Genomic DNA, 18,019 nt, shown 5'->3' on the forward strand with positions numbered 1-18,019 from the left:
TGGGATAAGTCATGACTGGATGCATCATAGTCGGATCATCACAGACAGACAAGCACCAAATGGTGTGTTTTAGTACGGTAAATGCAGTTTATGGTTGAAATTCACCTCGTACCTTCCGTCCCTTTTATATCATATTTTCACCCGCACATCCTCACATCCCACCTGCACGATCACTTTCCTTCTTTTGATAGAGATTTAAAATTAAACTCCTCACTGGTGGGGTTAATTTGCCCATTGGGAAACTATAAAATAAAATAACATAAAAGCTGCAAAGGAATTAAACACAAACTCTTGTGATTTGTTACCTGTGAAACTCACATTGATGATCCGTGTTTTGATTTTGATCAACTGATGTGCTTTTGGAAGATGATCAGAAATGATGCTATGTGGATTTGGATGAGATTCCCAGAAAGGAGTCTGTGTGCTGTTCAGGAATTGTGGAAATTAATGTGACATGGAAAAAAAAAACTCCGACATGGATGGATGTACAAAACAAGCAAACATTGGTGAAACGAGGGGAGATGGAGCAATTTATTCTGAAGTTGATGGTGATGATGTTTTGGCCACAAGACAGCAAGACAATGTTTGTTTTTTTCAGGATGGAGCCCGATGAACATCAAGTGCAGAAAACAACCGAATCACCATTGTGTAACATTTGTCTTCACCAGCAATTCACAACAACCGGACCAAGGTGGCTGTCAAGACCATGAAACCCGGAACAATGTCCTCTGAGGCCTTCCTATCCGAGGCAAACATCATGAAGACGTTGCAGCACCCGCGGCTGGTGCGCCTGTTTGCGGTGGTGAGCAGTGAGCCCATCTGCATCATCACAGAGTACATGGAAAATGGTGAGGCTCGAATGGAGTCCCCTTCCCTTGCTTACTTCATCAAATCGCTGTATTGTGCAGACCGAATCCAGTCAAACTTGTCATAGATGTAGAATTTAAGAGTTGGCATGGCGGCGTCAATCTTGTGGTACATGGTGGCTATTTGGAGCAGAGAGCTGAGGAAATCTTCAAAAGTAATAATAATAATAATAATTCATTTATTTTGTATAGCGCTTTTCCAGAAGCCCAAAGGCGCTTTGACAGAGTGGAAAACATAATGCATAACAATACATGAAAACAACAATTGCAAAAAGACAAGAATCAAGAAAACAAACAGCAGCGATATACGGCATATATATAAGACAAGAATCAAAAAGACAAGACAAAAAGTAGCGTGTTATTTGTATACCTGATCCGGGGCGAAGAGTCGAAGCGAGAGCGAGACGAAGGGGACTGCACATGGGAGGTGAACAAGCTGCATGCACCATGAATGAAATGCAAGAGGAAGAGGAAGGGAAATGTGGGAATGAAACAGAAAAGGAACGAATCAACCGACAACTAAACAGCGAAAAGGGGTGAGGGAGAAAGAGGAAAAATTTACAATCACGTGGAAAAGGGAAGGCATGGAAATGGGGTAATTTGGGGTAGAAGAGGTCTTGAGTATCGATGGGGATGACCTGAGGTCATGGTGAAAAGCTGTCTTGAAATCCTTGAAAAGTTGGTTCCTCAGGTGAGCGAAAAGAGGAACAAATGAGTGGAAGTGAGCAGTGAGCCTGGATTTTGTGGGTTTAACAGGAAGAGGGTTACTGGCAGACCTTGTGTGCCCTGCACACACCTGGGAGGGACAGAGTCTAGAGAGGGCAGAGGGTGCATCATTAAAAAGGAGGCCGTAGCATACTCGGAGACCACCAACTTGTCTGCGATGGGAAAGTGATAGGCCCTTAGACTCAGCCTCAGCATGGGAGATTCCAATGACCTTTAAGACCTTGGTTTCCATGGCATCAAGGTGAGCAAGGTGCAATGCAGGGGAGCCAGCCCACAGGGGATGGCAGTACTCCATCAAGCTGCAGATGAAGGCGTTGGAGGTTGTCAAAAGCTCACATTGGGCCAGTCAGCAGCTGGCTTTGGAAGGCTTTCTTGAAAATATGGTCTGCCCAAGAAAGATCATGGCTGATATTGAGGCCAAAAGTGTTTTTGAAAACATAAGCATCATTGTGGGCAAACCCAGTCGAACAAGGCCTTGAAGTTTGTCTTCCTGTTCATTAGAGAGTCCCCAAGAGTTTTGTGTCTGTCTTTCTGTCTGACTGTCCCTATCTTTGTGACACATTTTGCTTGAATCAACCAATCGGTTGAATTGTCCACCAGCGTGAGCCTCAATACAGTGTAGTATTCCTTTAATATGATAGTTCAGCTGCCCCTATGGTTCCAGCTTCCAGAACAGGGGCAGTGGAATAGTTTATTTTTGTGGTGCTGTCAGAGTTTAATCAAAGCCTGGTGTTGCCTTAGCAGTTAGGGTGCCGGCTTGGGATCCTAGGATCCTGGGTTTGAATCGCGGGAAATCGCTCAATTAACGCCAGAGGGGTTGACTCAGCCTGTCATCCTTCTGAGGTCGACAAATTGAGTACCAGTTCACTGGTAATTCCCTGTGTATCGCAAAAGGCGACTAACAGGGTTGGTGGCAGGAAGGGCATCCGGCCGTAAAACATTGCTTCAGAAAGGGGGCCATGGTTCCAGAAAAAGGCCAACCCCCGCCCTGCGGGGAAAAAATGGCCTCTAAAGGTGGTTATTGGCAGAGTTTAATCAAACTCGGTTCTGTAATCGTTGGAGTATCTGATCCGAGTCTGGAAGGTCGGCGGTTCTAACCCTGGCAGGGTGACACCAAACTCTTTAAAAATGGTACATGCTCCTTCCTTGCTTGATGCTCAGCATTTGAAAGGATAGAGCACAGACAAAACCATATGTTGGCAACTAATGTGCAGACGTTGATTGGCCCTAATGGCCTATTCATACACTCCAGTTCCCTTCCCGTCTTGCTCTGTGTTTGAGGTGTTTCCATTTCCATTCTGTAGTCCAGGCATATCGATTTTGTGGATTCTGCAGAAAGTTTGATGAAGTTTGGAGAGTGCAAACGAATCAAACTCAGAAGTTGTAGCAAAGTGTCTGTAAATTGCTGCTTTTGCTTCCATGTTGTGGAGATATCATTTTCGATGCGTCCATGTGCGGTGCTTGTGGTGCTTCAGTCACACTCACTTGTGCTCTGTGTATGGCAAACGTGAACATTATTTCTGAATGGTACATAGCAAAGAACATAAGCTCTCATAGTATTCGCCAGATGGGAAATGTAAAAACAGAGACCAGGATTTGGTGAAAATTAACATCGTAGTTCCAACAATCATCAAATTCAGAGAAAGTCCCTTTGAACAAACAGTCTTCTACCGACTCCTCTCCGGCCTTGCTCCTCCAGCTCTCTCTGGGCTCTGTCCCCCAAATATTCCTAAAGGTAGCACAAGATCTGCCCGCAACCCTCTTATGGTGAAACTGCCAAAATCAAGACTCTCTGCTCACCTTCACTCTTTCATTCCTCTTTTCTTCCGCCTCTGGAACAAACTCCCCCACTCCCTTCAATCCCACTCCTCCCTCCAGGTCTTTAAAACAGCTGTTCACCACCATCTCCTATCTTCCCCCATCCAAAACCTTGATCTGTTCTACCCCCACAAATTTCACCCCAAATCCTCTTTTTTGAAATACGAACTTCTTTCCTGGAAGTCCTTGGTGTCCTTGTGTTTATACTTCACCCACCCCCCTCCCCCTTCCCACGCCGCCTTCCCCCAAGCCCTCTCCCTCCCACACATTCCCGATGTCCCTCACAAATGTTGTGTTTATGTGCTTCCCCTTCTCCCCCCATCTTGTCTACCGCTCCCCTTTTTATACACTTTGTTTATTTGTCTGTTTGATTTGTTTGTGTGATAAATGTTAGCTCTTTCACGAGCCTCGATTATGTATACAAAAAAAAACAAAAAAAAAAACATGTTGGTAATCTGAATATCAAACTTGTGTTGTTTAACCCGTATTTCTTCGCATTCCCGTTGATTGTCCCCTCCCCATTCGACTTGCGGTCTCCTCCCCGTTCGATGCGCGGTCTCCTCCCTGTTCGACGTGCGGTCCCCTCCCCGTTCGACGCGCGGTCCCCTCCCCGTTCGACGCGTCGTCCCCTCCCCGTTCGACGCGTGGTCCCCTCCCCGTTCGACGCGTGGTCCCCTCCCCGTTCGACGCGTGGTCCCCGCCCCGTTCGACGCGCGGTCTCCTCCCCGTTCGACGCGCGGTCTCCTCCCCGTTTGCCGCGCGGTCTCCTCCCCATTTGACGAACGATCTCCTCCCCGTTCGACGTGCGGTCTCCTCCCCGTTCGACGCGCGGTCTCCTCCCCGTTCGACGCGCGGTCTCCTCACCGTTCGACGCCCGGTCTCCTCCCCGTTCGACGCGCGGTCTCCTCCCCGTTCGATGCGCGGTCTCCTCCGCGTTCGATGCGCGGTCCCCTCCCCGTTCGACATGCGGTCCCCTCCCCATTTGACGCGCGGTCCCCTCCCTGTTCGACATGCGGTGCCCTCCCCGTTCCACGCACGGTCCCCTCCCCGTTTTACGTGTGGTCCCCCTCCCCGTTTGATGCGTGGTCCCCCTCCCCGTTTGACTCACGGTCTCCTGCCCGTTTGACTTGCGGTCGCCTCCCCGTTCGACGTGCGGTCTCCTCCCCGTTCGACGCGGGGTCTCCTCTCCGTTCGACGCGGGGTCTCCTCCCCGTTTGACGAGCAGTCTCCTCCCCGTTCGACGCGCGGTCTCCTCCCCGTTTGATGTGCGGTCCCCTCCCCATTCGATGCGTGGTCCCCTCCCCGTTCGACATGCAGTGCCCTCCCCGTTTTACGCGCGGTTCAGTCCCCCTCCCCATTTGACGTGTGGTCCCCCTCCCCGTTTGACGCGTGGTCCCCCTCCCCATTTGACGCGTGGTCCCCCTCCCCGTTTGACTTGCGGTCTCCTCCCCGTTCGACACGCGGTCTCCTCCCCGTTCGATGCACGGTCTCCTCCCCGTTCGACGCACGGTCTCCTCCCCGTTCGACGCGCGGTCTCCTCCCCGTTCAACGCGCGGTCTCCTCCCCGTTCGACGTGCGGTCTCCTCCCCGTTTGACGTGCGGTCTCTTCTCCGTTCGGTGCACCTTCCCCCTTTTCCCTCCCCCCACCCCTCTCCCTAACCTTTAGGAATTATCCTTTGTTGACCAACTTGTGATGTTTAACCTCGTTTAAGGTTTGGAAGACCGTATTTGCTGTAAGGACTTTCAACGAACCATCGGACAGCTTCATATTGCAGCTCGTTCTAATTCCTGGTATAATTCCCTTTTCCTCCCTGTCTCGCCCCCTCTCCATTTGCTGTATCACTGGCGTGATGTCTATTTGCTTAAGGTTCCAAAGTTTTCTGCGGGGCTTCGTATTTTACCACTTTTTATTTCTGGCTTATTTGGAATTTTAACCCATTTAACTCTCTGTGTAAGTATCGTGGCTCATAGAAGCCCGGTATTTGTGGTGAAGCCTTTACCATCAGGTTAGACACAGACAAACCACCATGATTAGTAACACTGATGAAAACCCCTCATTGGACTGCCACGTGTTGCGATCTTGTTACAGGCAGCCTCCTGGATTTTCTGAGGAGTACCGAAGGAAGCCGCCTTCAGCCGAACAAGTTTATTGACATGGCTGCACAGGTGAGACGTCGAGGCTCATCCAATGTATTTCCAACCACACAGGTGAAGGACAATTGTGCATGAATCCAAAACGGCACTCAGTGGAGAGCATACCTCCGCCTGGTTGTCCCTATCTCCCAATGGTGAAGAATCACTTAAAAAAATTAATAATTCACATATCCTAATCCATATTCAGATCTTCACCAAAATCGAATCAGTTTGTTCTTGTCAGACACCCAACCTGTCCACCAAGTTTCGTCCGAATCAGTCCACAACCTTTTGAGATATTTTGTTCACAAACAAACAAATGAAAAATCACTCATAGAGTGACACTTTGTAAAAGAGAACAAAGCAGAATGGCACTCAGTAGAGCATCCTTTTGACCTCTTAAATAATTGGTGGTTGAATTCAGTTCACGGATTTGTAAATCTGATTCAAATTTCAAGTCAATCGGATGAAAATTGAGGATTTTAGAAATTTGAAAAAAGTGGTCGACCTTTGGCCTATGTTGATCTTTTGGCCTAAGCTAATCTCAAAAATAGTTGGTGGTTGAATTCAGTTAGCCGATATGTAAATCCTATTCAAATTTCAAGTCAATCGGATGAAAATTGAGGATTTTAGAAATTTAAAAAAAGTGGTTGACCGTTGGCCTATGTTGACCTTTTGACCTCAAAAATATATAGGATTTTGTCGGACCACGAACTCTACCATTTGGTGAAGTTTCGTGAAGATCGGTTTCAAATTGTGACCTGTAGGCAAGTATAAGTGAGCGGACAGACAAACACAAATCGAAGTGATCAACATACTTGCAATTTTTTTTTTTTTTTTTGCCAAATAAGTAACGGACAAACAAACAGACAGGGGTGAAAACACAACCTCCATCCACCTTTGGTGGCGCAGGTAATTCATGGGATTGGCCGTGTTCCCACTCTCTTGTTCGTGTTCTAAGTTAACGTATTCTATGTCATTTTATGTGAGTGGTGCAGATTTGTACGACATCATAAAATTGCGTTTTATTTTGGGATGTTCGTATATGGCATGATTTTGAGTTTGAGGATCACAACCTTTGTATCGCCGCATCGAGCACAGTGACCTTGGGATTGTGACTGTTTCATTGTGACTTCATACGACCTCCTCTAAAGATTTGTGACCTCACGATGGACTGAAAACTACACACAAAAAGACAAAACACTTTCTTTCCCATGAACAAGGGCACAACAGGATGGTGTGGGTCGTAAATTGACCACGCGTGTGTAGCCTCGGTCATATTGTCGTCTGATTGCCGATAAGGATGCAAGCGGTCGAATCGTGCTCGCTCTCCACTGCTCGTTTGTATTCTGCTTGAGTCGCCTGTTTTGTGGCGGAGACATTTGAAGGGTCATTCACAGGAAGCACAGACACCGTTGTGGGTACCGCATATTCATGTAACATCTGCCTCTCCAGTATTTGGTCCCTTTCGGTCACACCAAGTATTATGCGATGAATGCAAATATTTCTTATTTGTTAATAAACCAAAATTATTTGGTTTATTGGTCACACCTGGTCACACCTGGTCACACCTAGTCACACCAAGTGTTATGCTATGAATGCAAATATTTCATATTTGTTAATAAACCAAAATTATTTGGTTTATTGGTCACACCTGGTCACACCTGGTCACACCTAGTCACACCTGGTCACACCTAGTCACACCAAGTATTATGCGATGAATGCAAATATTTCATATTTGTTAATAAACCAAAATTATTTGGTTTATTGGTCACACCTGGTCACACCTGGTCACACCTAGTCACACCAAGTATTATGCGATGAATGCAAATATTTCATATTTGTTAATAAACCAAAATTATTTGGTTTATTGGTCACACCTGGTCACACCTGGTCACACCTGGTCACACCTGGTCACACCTAGTCACACCAAGTATTATGCGATGAATGCAAATATTTCATATTTGTTAATAAACCAAATTATTTGGGTTATTGGTCACACCTGGTCACACCTGGTCACACCTGGTCACACCTAGTCACACCTAGTCACACCAAGTGTTATGCTATGAATGCAAATATTTCATATTTGTGAATAAACCAAAATTATTTGGTTTATTGGTCACACCTGGTCACAGCTGGTCACACCTAGTCACACCAAGTGTTATGCTATGAATGCACATATTTCATATTTGTGAATAAACCAAAATTATTTGGTTTATTGGTCACACCTGGTCACACCTGGTCACACCACGGTCACACCCCACCCAACGCATTATTTTTCCGCAATATTTTTCACCATCGATTACAACACGAAAATGAAAAAGATTGCCAACCCTCACCAGGACCTGGTTGAGTGGTGTTAGTTGCTGTGTTTGTGTGGTGTTATTGATGACATCGATTTATGTTGATACAGCACACACAGACTTTTTCGGTTGTATTGTATCGATTAACATTCCAATCATACGTACTTTATTGACATACTGTCGTGCGAATCCCTCCGGTTAATACCAGGGACCGCGGCAGACCAGAACGGCTTTAATGGAGGCGACGACCAAACACGGATTGTGCTATAATAAACGCGGGAGGAAGAAGGGAAGTGGAAGCTGTGGTAAAAGCGCTTACCTGTGGAAGGCGAACGAACTCAAACGGCACAAGATTTTCAGGGAGTGGAAAATAATACAAGGGTTTATTTCAATAAAAGGTAGGGACAGGAAAACGCGATACTAAATAAAGTCCCAAGTTGGGACGTCCCCACAACTCGCTTCAGAAACAAGACACAGGAATGAATTAAAGGAAAAGTATCATCGTGTGAAATGTTCTGTGGGTGCGGCCTTATCTTGTCTGTCGTCTTGTATAGTCTGCCATCCAAACACGGCTCTGTTCGACCCCGCTCGCGCACCACCAGGCCTCGCTCCAAGCTCCACAAGCGCCGATCGCACACCCCGAGGTCCCTCAATCCAAACTCCAAAGCACTGCGAAGGTCCGAGCCAACGACCACCAGGGACCTCCCAAGACCAAGCAGGGAAGCGCAGAGAGCACAAGACAGCCAGAGACAGCCAGAAAGCACAAGGGTTCGAGCTGAACGTGCAAGAGGGCCAGAGGAAGCTGCACAAGCCAGAAGTGCCGGATTTCCAAGAGTCAAGAGAACTGCTGGATCTGCAAGACTGCCAGAGGGAAAATGTCCTTTGGCGCGCCCCTCTATCGCCCTGCGGTGGCGACGTCAGCCTTGGCGCGCCACCCAATCAGTGCCCTCCACCGAATCACAGGCCTGTGGCATGGTAATAGCTCATGCTATTCGATGTGGCTCGGCCTGCCGGAGGTGTAGTTGGCGGCGGCCGTCATCGGAGGTGTCCTGGCCTGGTTTCCTTGCCTGTTCCTTCCGAAGACTTTGTCGGGGAAGGGAATTATTTAATGTTGCGCTAAGGGTCTGTCTAAATGTCTACGTGTGTATGCATTGCCATAAGGGACAAAGGTTTGACTACCAGGTTTGACACACAGGGGCTGTTATCTTTAATCCCTAACTACCGAGCACACGAACATCCTGGTATGTTCACAAGCAGGTATCTTAACCCGACAAACCGGACTAACACACAACTTATTACAAGTAGATTCCCTATCGCGACAGTCGAAGCATGTTATCTATTCAGATCTACCTGACTCTAGATATTGCTTTACCCTACCGACATAACATAGCCCCCTCCCCCCCCCACCCCCCCTCCCCCCCCTCCCCCCCTGGAACCGTAGCTTCTGCAAGGTTCACTGCAGGTGATACCAGTCCAGTCTTAACACTTACTGTCTCACACTTACTTAGCCTATGAAATAAATCAGGAGGGCTGTGGGAAGTGTCGGACTTCCTACCTGTGCTCCTTAACAATCATGCAATCAAATATTTACAATGATTCAGGTCGTTCCTGCGGAGAGAGGAACAAACAACACACAAAATCTACTTCACCACAAAACTTAACAAACTTACAAAAATTCAGAACTCTATACATTTGTACAAACCCCAGTCTACAGACCGCGTCCCCCGGTGGATGCCACAAGACGCAACCTTACCTGCGGGGCCATCCCAATGTACCCCTAAATTTCCGCGGGCCCTGTCCAGGTGTTTCAGGTGAGTGACATGGCTCGGTGGATTTCACCCTCATTCATTCAACACAACCCCTTAACCACTCATACTCATTCCAAAAATCATTAACAGCACAAAAATCATTTCAAGCACATATTTCACCCCCCTGCAGGACCATGGCATTGATGTCGTATACATGTGTGCATTCCTCAACAAGGCAATGGGGAGGTACCGCACAACTAAGATGGTGGGGGCGCTTCAGGCTGTGGTGCCCGCAGACCCAAAACAAGTCAACCGACTTACAAGTTCATTGCCCCCCCCCCCCCCCATTTACCTCTTGGCCCCGTGACAGCCCAACAGCCCTTTCTGCCATTACCCCGCCAGTGAGGGTCTCCACACACCTGGCTCCGTTGCCTCCTGCTGCCGCGCATCTTCACGGGTCACCGGGGGTCTCCTTTACCCCAGGGCGCCCAACCAGACCCTCCACCGACGAGCTCCAATTTCCAGATACCACTGGCTGCCAGGGGTAATTGCCGCAGAGGGGGGGGGGGGGGGCCGCAGGCATCGCTCCTCAGAGCCTGATCTGTACCTGCAGACACTCACACCTTCCCCACCCACAAGATCCCAAAACACATTTCCTCCCCCACTGCCATTCAATTCTCACACATTTCAGCACAATTCCATAGATGGTGTTACAAAAAGTTGCCATGGCCTGCCATTGTGAAATCCCATTCACATTTAACCAATACATCTTCGAAACACAATAATCATCACTCATCCTCCATTATCTCCACTTTCACGACCACATAGAAACACATCACCACAACACCAACACAAACCCTCCCCACAAGACTCTGTGGCACCCATTCCATCCCCCTCACCGACCATGTCATCACTCTCACCCGCCTCCCAACTCCAAATTACATGTCCCCAATTTTTCCATAGCAAGCCCTGAAGCCTAGGACAGTAACCATCAAGGCCTCACCCCTACCTTGAGGTACAGGTAACTTCCGGTTGGTCAAGTCCAAAGGTGCCATTCTACCTTCACAATCCCAAAATTTATCATTGGGCCTACCAAATTTTCCAAATTTCTCTTTTCTCCCCACTATACTGGCAGGCTTGTGGGTCCGCATCCAATGGTGATTATCACGACACCACTACCTGTGGCCACGACAGCTCTGCACCTCTCCTGTGCAAGGGTCATCGGGACAAGGTGAGCAGTTGAAACGCCAACATGGCCCATGAGTGTCCATCAGGGTGCGACCCACCATCCATCCTTCGGCCCCCCTGCGAGGAACACAGCTGCACCAGCCCCAGCTGGCCAATGTGGTGAGCACCTGCTGCCAACAACACACTGCTGCATGCACAACCTCGGCCCTGTGGGAGACGGTCGCAGTGCGTGGCTTTCCCCGCACGTCACCTACGCCGCCCTGGTCCCCCAGTCCACACAACTGCAGCCCCCCCACACCTGACCACACCAAGGTCCAGTGGACAGCCATGCTCCACCAGGAGACCCACCCAGAAGACATGGTCCACACACCTCGGGCACGCACAGCACCACGTTGACTCCCAGACCCCCAACTCCATCCCCATGATCCCACGTCCCAAATATTGGCGCAGTCGCCCCCGCAACCAGTTGAAAGCTGTGTCCTACTACCCTGTCAATTTTATCACAGCCTCCAACACTTTGGTCTACACACCTGGATCAATAATGGTGACCCTGCTGTCAGTATCCACCATAACATTTCAAAAGGCACCCTTAAATTTACATCTAACCCTCAGATTACCCAATACCCATGCCACACATTTTTCACATTTCACGAACCTCACCAAAGAAAGATGCTTTGCCATACACATGCCAGCCGAGCATGGCCCATATGCTCGGCACGTTACACATTCCCGATTCACACTCCCATGGTTCTCTTCCAAAACCGAGAGTCCATAAATCATAACGGAACATCTGTGGAAGGTCACTCTCACACCATCACGTTCCACAGATGCCCCAATGGTTGTCCGGCTGGCTATAATCCATCCCTGTCCATTCGGTTCAACCCGCGTCCATAGACCAGCGCGGCATGGCAGGTCACCACATGCCGGCTGTCCCAGAGTCTCAGGGAGAGGGTGCCAGGCCGCATGCCCGGGTGGTCACTACATCAGGCCCAAGTTGGCCGTCCGCGGTGCCACTACCAAAGCGCGACCCACAACACCTCCCCCTAGTGGTCCTCAATATACGCCATCCCAGGCTTGAGAAACCACCTCTGACCCCCTGGAGGTCTTAACCCCCACCAGGTTCCGGTGACCCTGCCGGCCCGAACCACCCGCTTGGGCAGTGCCCTGACGGACAAGGGATGCCACACTCCACCAGACCCCCCGTGGGGCCCAGGTCGTACCATGACACCCATGGCTGGACCCCACATCCAAATCTCGCCAGCACAGCCCCCCAGCTGGCTGGCATCCCCAAATTTCGAAAGGGGCATCTTTTGCCTGAAGCCACCACCAGTGACCTCCCCATGTCCAAATTCCACAGCTGGGGGACCAAATCCAACCACGGCTGTGCCAAATCAAATTCCCATTTAATCATAAATTTGTTTTTCCTTTTTAAAATGTTGATTTCCCGTCCCAAACCGCAGCTGCAGGTAACAACTCCCTCAGGTTGTTCTGCCCCTCCCTGCAGCTGCTCCAAATTCCCTACGGGGTCCAAATCTTCAGAGGCTCGATCTCCCGATCCTCCAAGGTCCAAATCCAGCCCGGAGTCAACACACTCCCCCAATCGGTTCTGTAATTTCGGAGCCTCTGTTGCCAAATCGTAGTGTACGATGAGGGTCCCCTCGGTCACCACAACCTCCTCCTCAGACCGACTCACCTCATTGCCCAAACTCCTTTGGGCCTGGTAAACCCCTACCTCCATGGGACTGGCCCAGGTCCCCAGCCGCTGGGTCACATCATGTACATCATCCCCATCACCAATCATTTGCGGCCCCGACAGGCCTTGATCAATAAATACACGGTCCGGCTCCATCACACGGACCCCCAATAATGCTACCCCCTCTTGCTCTGCACCACCGCCCTGGTGCTGCAAGAATTCCAATGCATCCCCCTGTTGAGGTGTTGTGGCATCCACCCGGTCCCGATAAACCTCCGGGCCAGCAGGTGGGAAACACTCCCCATTACAATTCTCACATTCCAAATTTCCTTTCCCATTCACCTGTGGGCACTCCACGCTCACCTGTGGACACGCCCCATCTACTTGTACATTGGCAGTTTCCCGTTTTAATCCACTTGCCATTCCCGGCTCAATTCCCAATTTGCCTTCCCCCGTTCCGATTCTATTTCTGCCACCATTGGCTTCTCCTGGGCCCCAACGGCACCATTCTTTCATTCCTCCCCCAACTCACTCGTACATTCATCAATTTTATTTCCCATTCGCTGACTCTGAGCATCCATTTTGTTAATCATTCGCTCAATTTTGTCATTCATTCCCCGAATTTCGTCCTTCAATTCCGCACTGGCTCGCTCCCTGGTTTGTTCTCTGCGCTCAATGTGAGCATTCATTGCCTTCATTATGTTTTCATAAAAGGCCTGTAAATCCATCGGGGCCGTCCCTCCGGCGAGGAAAGTTCCAACACTACGCTGAATTCCCCCATCTACATTCGACTCACTCCCAGTGCTTCCCACATCTTCCATCCTTCCTTCCTCCATATTGCCCACCTCCTCCATCCGTAAAGGAGGTCGCTTTCCCACGCGGCTATCTCAGAAACCGATTAAATTTAATGATGTGCCGTTTGCTTCTCGCGCACCGATTGACTATTCAAATTTATCGCCTCCGACTAGGAAATCTTTTCGTCCAAATGGCGGGCGCGATGTACGCCCGACCGTGTCGATGTCTCGCCGCGGACAAAAATTTTTTGTCAGACGGGCCCAGATCCTCACTCGACACCAGTTGTCACGCGAATCCCTCTGGTTAATACCAGGGACCGTGGAAGACCAGAACGGCTTTAATGGAGGCGACGACCAAACACGGATTGTGCTATAATAAACGAAGAAGGGAAGTGGAAGCTGTGGTAAAAGCCCTTACCTGTTGAAGGCGAACGAGCTCAAATGGCACAAGATTTTCATGGAGTGGAAAATAATACAAGGGTTTATTTCAATAAAAGGTAGGGACAGGAAAACGCGACACTAAATAAAGTCCTAAGTTGGGACGTCCCCCCAACCCGTTTCAGAAACAAGACACAGGAATGAATTAAAGGAAAAGAATCATCATGTGAAATGTTCTGTGGGTGCGGCCTTATCTTGTCTGTCGTCTTGTATAGTCTGCCGTCCAAACACGGCTCCGTTCGACCCCGCTCGCGCACCACCAGGCCTCGCTCCAAACTCCAAAGCACCGCGAAGGCCCGAGCCAACGACCACCAGGGACCTCCCAAGACAAAGCAGGGAAGCGCAGAGAGCACAAGACAGCCAGAGACAGCAAGAGACAGCCAGAAAGCACAAGGGTTCGAGCTGAACGTGCAAGAGGGCCCAGAGGAAGCTGCGCAAGCCAGAAGCGCCGGATGTCCAAGAGTCGAGACAACTGCTGGATCTGCAAGACTGCCAGAGGGAAAATGTCCTTCGGCGCGCCCCTCTATAGCCCTGCGGTGGTGACGTCAGCCTTGGCGCGCCACCCAATCAGTGCCCTCCACCGAATCACAGGCCTGTGGCGTGGTAATAGCTCGTGCTATTCGATGTGGCTCGGCCTGCCGGAGTGTAGTTGGCGGCGATCATCATCGGCGGTGTCCTGGCCTGGTTTCCTTGCCTGTTCCTTCCGAAGTCTTTGTCGGGGAAGGGAATTATTTAATGTTGCGCTGAGGGCCTGTCTAAATGTCTGTGTGTGTATGTATTGCCATAAGGGACAAAGGTTTGACTACCAGGTTTGACACACAGGGGCTGTTATCTTTAATCCCTAACTACCTAGCCCACGAACATCCTGGTTTGTTCACAAGCAGACATCTTAACCCGACAAACTGGACTAACACACAACTTATTACAAGTAGATTCCCTATCGTGACAGTCGAAGCATGTTACCTATTCAGATCTACCTGACTCTAGATATTGCTTTACCCAACCGACATAACAATACTCACATTCTTAATTGATTTTGATGCACCATACAATCTATAGAGTGTTGAATGCCCACCAAAGCAGTTTCTGGTCTAGGTTTATACTGCTTGGTTTGCCATTGCCACATTATATCCACATGGGTAGTCAAACATATGGTTAAAATTTCGCATCGATCAGTTCAATTTCAGTACTTTCAGAAAAAGAAAAAAAAATCATTTATGCAGTTTTTGCATAAAATCCAATATGGCTACCAGACCGTGTGACCCATGGCCAGTAGATCATGTGTGTGGCGTTTTGCTTTGATCTATTAAGCCTTTCTGGAAAAGGAGATTTTTGAAGGTTTTCATCTTCAATCAAATATGATTGCCGAACCACGTGACCAATGACGTCATCAATTTAATTCTCCCATACAATTTTTGTGTACATCCCGCCAAAGAAATTTCAAAATGATCGGATTAAGCGTTCCACTTGTCTAATTATGATGTCATAAATGAAGGCACCGATGCCATCATCATGAATATGTTGTTCCCCATTAATATATACTCCAATGGTGAAAATTCTGTGTCAATCGGACCAACAGTTGCGCACAAACAAACAAACTGAAATTAAATGGCATTAATGGACCCAGATGGATTTTAATTTATTGAAAATGGAGGATTTTAGAAGTTTGAGAAAAGTGGTTGACATTTGGCCTGTGTTGACCTTGTGACCTAAAAAATAAAGAGGATTCTGTTGGACCATGAACTCTACCATTTGGTGAAGTTTCGTGAAGATCGCTTTCAAATTGTGACCTGTTGGCAAGTATAAGTGCACAGACAGACAAACACACACACACAGACAAACACATACACAGACAAACACACAGACAAACACACACACACACACACACACAGACAAACACACACAGACAAACACACACACACAGAGACAAACACACACACACACACACACACACACACACAGACAAACACACATACACAGACAAATACACAGACAAACACACACACACACACACACACACACACACAGACAAACACACACAGACAAACACACACACACAGAGACAAACACACACACACACACACACACACACAGACAAACACACACAGACAAACACACACAGACACACACAGACACACACACACACACACACACACAGACACACATACACACACAGACAGACACACAGACAGACAGACACACACAGACAGACACACACAGACAGACACACACAGACAGACACACACAGACAGACACACACATACAGACACACACAGACAGACACACACAGACAGACACACACAGACAGACACACACAGACAGACACACACAGACAGACACACACAGACAGACACACACAGACAGACAAACACAGACAGACAAAGCAAAACCTGTTCATTGTGGTCACATTCGGGATTCATCAGGAAGGTTGATAAAGCCAAACCTGTTCTGGTCACATTAGGGATTTATCAGGGAGATTGATTAAGCCAAACCTGTTCATTGTGGCCACATTAGGGATTTATCAGGGAGATTGATTAAGCCAAACCTGTTCATTGTGGTCACATCAGGGATTCATCACGAAGGTTGATAAAGCAGCCAAACCTGTTCATTATGGCCACATTCGGGATTTATCAGGGAGATTGATAAAGCCAAACCTGTTCATTGTGGCCACATTGGGGATTTATCAGGGAGATTGATAAAGCCAAACCTGTTCATTGTGGCCACATTAGGGATTTATCAGGGAGATTGATAAAGCCAAACCTGTTCATTGTGGTCACATTAGGGATTCATCCGGGAGATTGATTAAGCCAAACCTGTTCATTGTGGCCACATTAGGGATTTATCGGGGAGATTGATTAAGCCAAACGTGTTCATTGTGGCCACATTAAGGATTTATCAGGGAGATTTATAAAGCCAAACCTGTTCATTGTGGCCACATTGGGGATTCATCAGGAAGGTTGATAAAGCCAAACCTGTTCATTGTGGCCACATTAGGGATTTATCAGGGAGATTGATCAAGCCAAACCTGTTCATTGTGGTCACATTAGGGATTCATCACGAAGGTTGATAAAGCAGCCAAACCTGTTCATTGTGGCCACATTCGGGATTTATCAGGGAGATTGATAAAGCCAAACCTGTTCATTGTGGCCACATGTAGGGATTTATCAGGGAGATTGATAAAGCCAAACCAGTTCATTGTGGCCACATTAGGGATTTATCAGGGAGATTTATAAAGCCAAACCAGTTCATTATGGTCACATTAGGGATTCATCACGAAGGTTGATAAAGCAGCCAAACCTGTTCATTGTGGCCACATTCGGGATTTATCAGGGAGATTGATAAAGCCAAACCTGTTCATTGTGGCCACATGTAGGGATTTATCAGGGAGATTGATAAAGCCAAACCAGTTCATTGTGGCCCCATGAAGGGATTTATCAGGGAGATTTATAAAGCCAAACCAGTTCATTGTGGCCACATTAAGGATTTATCAGGGAGGTTGATAAAGCCAAACCTGTTCATTGTGGCCACATTAGGGAATTATCAGGGAGATTTATGAAGCCAAACCAGTTCATTGTGGCCACATTAGGGATTTATCAGGGAGGTTGATCAAGCCAAACCTGTTCATTGTGGCCACATTAGGGATTTATCAGGGAGATTGATAAAGCCAAACCCGTTCATTGTGGCCACATGAAGGGATTTATCAGGGAGATTTATAAAGCCAAACCAGTTCATTGTGGCCACATTAAGGATTTATCAGGGAGGTTGATAAAGCCAAACCTGTTCATTGTGGCCACATTAGGGAATTATCAGGGAGATTTATGAAGCCAAACCTGTTCATTGTGGCCACATTAGGGATTTATCAGGGAGGTTGATCAAGCCAAACCTGTTCATTGTGGCCACATTTAGTCCAGTCAAAATGTGAATGGACCCGCCACTAATTGCAAGAGAAACGAAGTAATACTTTTCTGAGACCTTGATGTCTACTAAATATCTGCCCAAAATTATACTTAAATATATTGAGTGGAACATGGTTTTTCAGGTCCTTTCCGATTTGGGAACTTTTCGGACTACCGCAATGTTTGGAAATTAATTATATGACAATATCACTTTTAATAATACACCAAATCAACTCTAAATTATTTATTTAACCATGTTTGAATACACTACCACAACTATTTGTACCCAATGTCCTTCTGTCCGTTCACAATATTTAACACGTCACTTCGTCTCTTCCATGGTCACTATCATCAGCATCCTCGAAAACGTCCACTGATTCGTCTGCATTTGCACAAATACCTCTGCACTCCCTACA

At 47.9% G+C, this 18,019-nt stretch overlaps 1 protein-coding gene across 1 annotated transcript in view; it reads left to right on the forward strand.

Annotated features, from left to right (window-relative positions):
* Positions 1–18,019, forward strand: part of LOC137422898 (tyrosine-protein kinase HCK) — an 81,951-nt gene that overhangs the window by 51,236 nt on the left and 12,696 nt on the right. Inside the window, exons 9-10 of the mRNA XM_068109544.2 lie at positions 669–848; positions 5,500–5,576. Coding sequence (XP_067965645.2) covers positions 669–848; positions 5,500–5,576 — 257 coding nt within the window. The remainder of the gene's footprint in view (positions 1–668; positions 849–5,499; positions 5,577–18,019) is intronic.

The sequence above is a fragment of the Myxine glutinosa genome, chromosome 3, assembly GCF_964187855.1.
Source record: "Myxine glutinosa chromosome 3, kmMyxGlut1.1, whole genome shotgun sequence".
Lineage (NCBI taxonomy): Eukaryota > Metazoa > Chordata > Myxini > Myxiniformes > Myxinidae > Myxine > Myxine glutinosa.